Raw genomic sequence first — 8,230 nt, 5'->3', positions numbered from 1 at the left:
CCTCCACAGGGAATCATGCCGCACACAAGTCTTCCGTTTCGGGGAAGCTTACATGTTGGATTTGGGAGCTCTTCCTCCACCCAGCTTTCCATGGGGCCTCAGGCACAGTCTCTTGAATACCTGCAAAGGTGGCACATTTGTGCCCTAGATATAATTTTTGGAAACAGATAAAAAATGTCCAACTAAGCCTGGTGAATGAGTATGAGTCATAGTCTGCTCAAAGACCACTGATGATGACACAATGGCACCCGCTCTCCAGCTGCTCCAGAGAGCACCAGGGTCTCCTGAGAGCTGACCTTTTTCAGGCCCCTAGCTGATATGACACTGCCACCTGGTGAGGCTGAAGGGAACTACAGGGAAGTTCTGGAAGCAAATAAACCCCTAAAAAAAAGTAAAACCAAAGCTGAGCCCTGGATGACAGCCCTGAAGCCCAGTAATAGTGCAGAGAACTCCAGTTTCCCCTTTTGCCAAATGTTGCCCTGGAGTTAAGTTAACTTGATCTACTCAGCCAACTTCAAGCTTTTGCTAGGCAGTTCATATTTCTGTCCTTCCTTTTTGTTTTACACTTGGAGCCATAATTTATACACACACTCTCGTATATTTATACGCATTTTAGGAAAATTATATATATATTGCATATGTAAATCTTAACTACAATTTTGACAAACAGATACACAGTTGTATGCACACCCCAGTCAGGACAAGGAACGTCATTGCCCTAGAAAGTTTGTTCTGCCCCTTCCCAGGCAGTCCCCCTCTAAGTATCAGTGACTCTTCTACTTTCTGTAAATAGATCAGTGCTGACTTTTCCAGAGTTTCATATAAATGAAATAATGTAATATGTACTGTAGTGTTCTGACTTCTTTCACGCAACACGATGTTTTGAAATGAGCTCATTTGTTTTATTGTTGAGTAGTCCATTGTGTGAATACACTGTAATTTGTTTTTCTATTATACTGCTAATGGACATTTGGGCTGTTTCCAGTTGTGAAGAGCATTGCTAGGAACATGCTTGAAGAAGTCTTTTTGTGAACATATGTGTTCATTTCTCTTGGGCAAACATCCAGGAGTCAGATTGCTGGGTCAATGGGTATCTTTATAAGAAATTATCAAACCATTTTCCAAAGTGGTAGTAGCATTTTTATCTTCCCACCAGTAGTGTGAGACCTTCCTTATATTTTTTTAAGTTGGAAGGGGTCCAATTCTACATGAGCAGCAACATAAGTGCTAAGAAGCACTCACAGACACTATCGTGTCAGCACTGGGTGAAGTGGGCATTCTCTACAACCCCCCACACTTTAAAATGGAAATGCTGGATTAAAACATCATAAATCAGCTCATGAAAACATAAAAGCAACCCCCAGAGCTTTAAAAACACATAGTCATTCCTCACTAAAAGGAACCAAGGATCCTTGGCTGATTCCAGATTTGGTGCAAGGAAAGAACAAAGTGAGCCTGAAACCTCCATCCCATCGGAAGCAGGGAGGCGCCCAGAGGCGGCGACGGAGGAGCCAGCGCAGAGGTCTGCCACTTCCCGTCACACCATCGCTGAGTGCTGGGAGACAATGTTCCCAATCCAGACAGCTACCAGAGGACTTGCATTAAGAATACAGATAGAGAGTAACTGTTGGAGGCCCACGCGGGGTGGGGAAAGGGGCGTGAGCGCCCCGTCTGGCTGAAGCGGGGGGAGGGGAGTTCTTGTCAGAGCAACAAGATGGCCGCGGTGGCAGCTCCGCACCTCAGCGCGACGGGCCCGGGAGCCGCAGCCGCCGCCGCCGGCTCCGCCGCCGCGCAGCCTTGAGCGCCGCCCGGACCGCCCCGACAGGGCAGTCCCAGCGCCCGCCGCCCTCCTGCCACCGTTACAGTCGCCGCGGGCCGCCCGAGCCGGAGGCGGAGGGAGCGGAGCGGCCCCGCGCCCAGCCGTCCGCAGCTGCCGCAACCGCCGCTGCCGCCTAGGACCCGAGCCGCGCCGGAGCCCCGTCCCGCCCGGAGTGAGGAGGAGGACGCGTCGCAGCGTTGCCGGGGCCGGACCTGGACCTGCCGGGACGCGGCGCCGGCGCTGAGCGGGCCCCCGCCGCCCGCGCACTCCGGAGGCCCCTGGGCGGTTGTTGTGTCGCCGTCGCCGCCAGGCCCGCGCCACCGGAGCCCCGCGGAGCCGCCACCGCCGGGGACGGAGCCCAGTTAAAACAATTTTGGCGGAGTAAGAGCCCTCGCATTCCAGGAGGAAAGAAAATCAATGGCAGTAGCCCTGCCACAGACACTTCTGGTGGTTACCACTCAACTGGGGATTCAGCAACAGGTGTCTACAGGGAGGACCCTCCGTCAGCTACCCTGAAGGATCTGGAGGCTCCTCGCATGTTGAAGGAGGGGAAGCATTGGTTACAGAAACTCAGGAAGAGCTTGTTCAAGCTAAAAAACCAGACGGCTGAACCCCTGGCCCCAGAGCCCCCAGCAGGGCCCTCTGAGGTGGAGCAGCTAAAAGGTGAGACCAACCAACTAAGGAAGGAGCTGGAGATTGTGGGAAGACAGCTCCAGGCCGAGATGGAAAATAATCAGATATTGAGTTTCCTGAACATGAGACAGGAAAAGAGGCTACACAGACAGGAGGAGCCGGAGTGGGAAGCCCTCGATGAGCAGTGGGACAAGCCATCCAGCGCCTTGGAGGACCTGGCCCTACAGCAGCTGGAGCAGAAACTAAAGAAGACGAAGCTGGCATCAGCCACACAGCAAAGTCCCTGTGAGGACTTCAGAACCAGCGTCCAGAGTCTACTGGAAGGCTGCCCCACACCAAGGAAAGACCAGCGTCACTCTATTTAAACAATTTTTTTTTTTGGCCATGCCAGGTGGCTCACGCCTATAATCCCAGCACTTTGGGAACGAGACCCTGTCTAAAAATAAAAACTTAAAAAAAAAAAAAAAGAATACAGATAAAGAACTTCCGCAAAGGAACTTAAAACACTGAATTTTTTTAAATGGATAAAAGATTCAGTCACTTTTAAAGAGAATGTAACCAATATCCAATAAACACTTGAAAAATTGATCATCAGTAACACTCAGAAAAATGAAAATTTATTTTATTTATATCTCAAATTTTGGAGGGAACAGGTGGTGTTTGGTTACATGGATAAGTACCTTAGTGGTAATTTCTGAGGTTCTGGTGCACCCATCACATGAGCAGTGTACACTGTACCCAGTGTGTAGTCTTTTATCCCTCATCTCCTTCCCACCCTTTCCCCCTGAGTCCTCAAAGTCCATTATATCATTCTTATGTCTTTGCATCCTCATTGCTTAGCTGCCGCTTATAAGTGAGAACATACAATGTTTGGTTTTCCATTCCTGAGTTACTTCGCTTAGAGTAATGGTCCCCAACTCCATCCAGGTTGCTGTGAATGCCATTATTTCATTTCTTTTATTCCATGGTATATATATATACTACAGAAAAATAAAAATTTAAACCAGTATGAAGAGACCACTGCACATGAGCCAGATGGTTAAAATGTAACAGACTAAAAGTACAAAGTGTTGACAAACTGGAACTCATGCCTTGCTGACAGAGGTGTTGTAAATTGGTAAAGTCAAAACCATTTGATATTCTCTTCTAAAGCTAAACATCTGTCTGCTCTATGACTCAGGAATTCTACTCCTAGGTATTTGTACCCAAGAGAAATGCATATGCTTACTAGGAATGTTCATAGCACTTATATTCATGAGAGCCCCCGAACTGGAAACAATTCAATTATCCATCAACAGTAGAATGAACAAACAAACTGTAGCAAACTGTAGTATATTCCTACAGTGGAATACCACACCATCAGTGAAAAAGAACAGTTGATACATACAGAATGGTTGAATCATACAAAATGTGGGGTGAGGAAGCCAGATACAAAGGAGTATATACCATAGGATTTTTTTTTTTTTTTTTTTTGAGACGGAGTCTCGCTCTGTCACCCAGGCTGGAGTGCAGTGGCGCGATCTCGGCTCACTGCAAGCCCCGCCTCCCAGGTTCACGCCATTCTCCTGCCTCAGCCTCTCCGAGTAGCTGGGACTACAGGCGCCCGCCACCACTCCCGGCTAATTTTTTGTCTTTTTAGTAGAGACGGGGTTTCACCATGGTCTCGATCTCCTGACCTCGTGATCCGCCCGCCTCGGCCTCTCAAAGTGCTGGGATTACAAGCATGAGCCATCGCGCCCGGCTATAGGATCTTATTTAAATAATGTTCAAACAGATAAAACTAATAGAGGAGATAGAAACCAAACCAGTGATCACCCACGGGGATGGGGAGGCGAGGCACTGGGATGATGAGGTGGGGTGGCGTGGGGTGGATTAACTGGGAAGGGAAGGGCATGGAGGAGCCTTCCAGCAGAATGAAAAGGGTCTGTATGGTTGGTTGTTACCTGGGTTTATAGACATGTAAAAATTCACCAAGCATATACTGAAGATCTATACATGTTACGAATGTTAATCCTCAATTAAAACTTTCTTTAAAAGGAATCCATGGACCCATAGTGATACTGTGAACCCAGAAAATCTGAGACAGGTCTCAGTTAATTTAGAAAGTTTATTTTGCCCTGGTTGAGGACACGCCCATGACACAGCCTCAGGAAGTCTTGACGACGTATGCCCAAGGTGATCGGGGCACAGCTTAGTTTTACACATTTTAGGAAGACATGAGACATCAATCAATGTATTAGGAAGTACATTGGTCTGGTCTGGAAAGGTGGGACAACTGGAAGAAAAGGCAGGAAGACTGCAAGTGGGGAGGGAGGTTCCAGGTCACAGACAGATGATACACAAATGGTTGCATTCTTTTGAGTTTCTGATTAGCCTTTCCAAAGAGGCAAATCAGATATGAATCTATCTCAGTGAACAGAGGGGTAACTTTGAATAGAACGGGAGGCAGGTTTGCTCTAAGCAGTTTCCAGCTTGAGTTTTCCTTAATGATTTTGGGGGCCCAAGAGATTTTCCTTTCACAATATATATATAAAAAAAATACCACCAGGTGGAAAGTGGAGATAGAAAGCTCTTCTTTTCATAAGAATGCCAGCGCTAAATGTGGGAGGAATAACAGAATTATAAAAACACCATTTTGTAGGCACTAATGTAATAATTGATTCAGGCAAGTATCATCAATGGAAAGCAAAAACACTAGGTGAAAAGTTGTTAGGAGCCAAGATATTCATAGATTATTTTATTAAGTACAAAGGGAGAAGTTATTAATTACAACTAGAGAATTTGGACAACATGTGAACAAAGTAATCAAATTTAGCATTAGGAACAGGACAAATTGGCATCTTGAGTCTCTCGATGTGATGCAAAAAAAATTTTTTAAAAACAGGGTCTCACTCTGTTACCCAGGCTGGAGGGCAGTGGCATGATCCTAGCTCACTATAACCTTGAACTCCCAGACTCAAGCAATCCTCTTGCCTCAGCCTCCTGAATAGCTGAAATTACAGAGGACAGCCACCAAGCCCAGCCCTCATAATGTCATTTAATGAACATCAAACATATATGTAGATTTCTTGTCAAAATTGCTTAATCTGGATCTAATCATGAGGAAATAGAAAACACAGATGGTGGAACATTCTACACAATAACTGGTCTGGACTTCTCATGAAAGACAAAACGAGGTGGAAAGACCATTCTAGACTGAAGGAAACTAAAGAGGCAGGACAAATAAATGCAGTGTGTCCCAACTGATTGGAAAATGGACAGGGAGGTGTACATGACATTTGGGGATAACTGTGGATAAATTTAAACTAACTGTGTGTTAGTAATCTTGCAACACAGTTAGACTGTTTGGGTTGAATAACAGCATTGCGATTATGTTGGAGAATGTACTTGCCAACAGAAGACACATGCTATAATCCCAGCACTTTGGCAGGATGGCTTGAGCCTAGGAGTTTGAGACCAGCCTGTGTACCATAGCGAGACTCTATCTCTACAAAGAAAAAAAAAATTAGCTGGATGTGGTGGTGTGTGCCTGTAATCCCAGATACTCAGGAAGCTGAGGCAGGAGAATTGCTTGAGCCCAGGAGTTCAAGGTTACACTGAGCTATGATCATGCTGCTGCACTTCAGCCTGGGCAACAGAGCAGAGACCCTGTCTCTAAAAATGAAATATCTGGGTGCAGTGGCTCAGGCCTGTAATCCCAGCACTTTGGGAGGCTGAAGCAGGTGATCACTTGAGCCCGGAGTTTGAGACCAGCCTGGGCAACATGGCAAAACCCTGTCTCTACAAAAAAAAAAAAAAAAAAAAAAAAAAAAATTAGCTGGGCATGGTGGTGTGCACTTATAGTCCCAGCTACCTGGGAGGCTGAGGTGGGAGAATCACCTGAGCCCAGGAGGTTGAGGCTGCAATGAGCCATGATTGTGCCACTGCATTCCAGCCTGGGAGACAGAGTGAAACTCTGTCTCAAAAAATAAAATAAAATTAAAAAATACACATGCTGATACATATTCTTGTAAGATACAGGACATGAGTAGTAAAATGCCATGATGTCGGCAATCCTGTTGCAAATAGTTCAGCAAAAGGAAAACATGCATAGGCAAAGATAAAGCAGATGTGATAGAAAGAAAAAAACAAGGAGAAGGAAGGAAGGGAGGGAGGGAGGCAGGGAGGGAGGGGAGTGGAGGGGAGGGGAGGGAGGGAGGAGAGAGGAGCCTCAGGTCCCTCCTTTCTAGGGCCATAGCAATAAATTGTGGTAGCAATTACTTCATTGTCTTGAAAAATAACTCATTTAATAAAATACTTCATTTATAAGGACAAAAGAAACCAGAAATTTCCTGCCTTGCATGCTGCTCTTAACTCCCTGGGACTTTGGGACTCAAGAGCCACTTAAGCCAGGACACCAGGACCTGGGCGTGAGCACGGCAGTGATTTGGATCCAGGACACCACAGTGGATAGAGACCCTTAGTGAAACAGGTGGTAGAAAATGCATCTAACCACTAAAAATGGGAGTCCACAGGGACACGTGGGCCTAAGCACCCCCACACTTGGTGATGAGAGTTGGGAATGGGGTGATCTTCCCTTAGTGAGTCAATAACCACAGACCTGTCCCAAGGAGAGTTTGGCATTTGAGGTAATGTTTCCTGCTTAGTCCAGGAAATCTCAATTCAAGAAATAAATTTATTTAATAATTCTTCAGAGAAACATCCCACAACACAGGCCTTCCAGAATCCCTACATACTAAGGCCAGTAAAACGTAAGCTCACAATTCATGATTATAAAACCATGAGAAGCTAAGTTGAACCAAAGTAGGATACTGTCTTTAAAGAGATGAGAGAAAAATAACAGCAGCCTAGAACTGAACATCTAGTGAAAATACATTTCAGGAACTGAGGCAAAAATGTCAAACAGAAACAGAAATGTCATCAGTCAACAGAAACTGACAATTTATCAGCTACCAATCCTCACCAGACTAACTTCTATTCAACATAGTACTAGAGGTCCTAGTAAGAGTAATTAAGCAATAAATTGGAAAGGAAAAAATAAAATTATCTGCAGATGACCTGATCTTCAATGTAGCCCTAGATTTCCAAGGATGTGATGAACAGCCTGGGGCAGAGACTTGTTACAGGGTGGAGCCACTGTAGAGAGACCCCACTAAGGCAATGCCCAGTGGAACTGTGGAATCAGAGCCACTGCATAAAGTCCCCCACTAGGCCTAGAGGAGCTATGGGGGCAGGGCCACTCTCAAGACCCCAGAACTGTAGAGCTACCAGTGTGCAACACCAGCCTGGGAGAGCTGCAGGCACAAGATTTCAACCCACGAGAGCTTCTGTGTGAACTGAGCCCGGAAAGCCACAGAGTGGACTTGCTTAGGATCTCCTCTCTTTTTTTCTGACTCCTTTTTGGAATGCAAATGTCTATCCTATGACTGTCTCACCACTGTATTTCAGAAGCACATAACTTGTTCAATTTCACAGGCTCAGAGCTGGAAATTTGCCTTTGCATGAATAGTGATTTGAGTCTCACCCATATCTGATTTTAGATGAGACTCTGGGCTTTGGAATCTGGTGTTGATTATGAAATCAGTTAAGACTTTTGGGGATATTGGGATGGAATGAATGTATTTTGTATGTGAAAAGGACTAAAGTTTTGGGGAGCCAGGGGTGGAATGCTATGGTTTGAATGTTTACCCCCTCCAAAACTCATGTTGAAATTTAATTGCCGGTGTTAAGAGTTTAAAGAGGCAGGACCTTTTAAGAGGTGATTAAGCCATGAGGGCT

General features: G+C 45.7%; 1 protein-coding gene across 1 annotated transcript; it reads left to right on the top strand.

Moving 5' to 3' along the window:
• The first annotated feature begins 318 nt into the window (after nucleotides 1-318).
• Nucleotides 319-2,857, top strand: LOC105738919 (golgin subfamily A member 6-like protein 9). Its single transcript, XM_030827090.1, has 3 exons — nucleotides 319-334; nucleotides 1,866-2,067; nucleotides 2,130-2,857. Exons 1-3 carry the CDS (start codon nucleotides 319-321, stop codon nucleotides 2,815-2,817), a joined length of 906 nt encoding a protein of 301 aa, XP_030682950.1. The 3' UTR covers nucleotides 2,818-2,857.
• Nucleotides 2,858-8,230: the final 5,373 nt, after the last annotated feature.

Source organism: Nomascus leucogenys, chromosome 14 (genome assembly GCF_006542625.1).
Source record: "Nomascus leucogenys isolate Asia chromosome 14, Asia_NLE_v1, whole genome shotgun sequence".
Lineage (NCBI taxonomy): Eukaryota > Metazoa > Chordata > Mammalia > Primates > Hylobatidae > Nomascus > Nomascus leucogenys.
The sequence above is the reverse complement of the archived record's forward strand: the minus strand, read 5'-3'. Positions and strand labels throughout refer to the sequence as shown.

Bases quoted from the DNA above. Each gene is read 5' to 3' on its own strand.
- LOC105738919 (XM_030827090.1), top strand. The intron at 2,068-2,129 runs GCCCCCGCCGCC...CGTCGCCGCCAG, and splicing joins GCGGCGCCGGCGCTGAGCGG to GCCCGCGCCACCGGAGCCCC.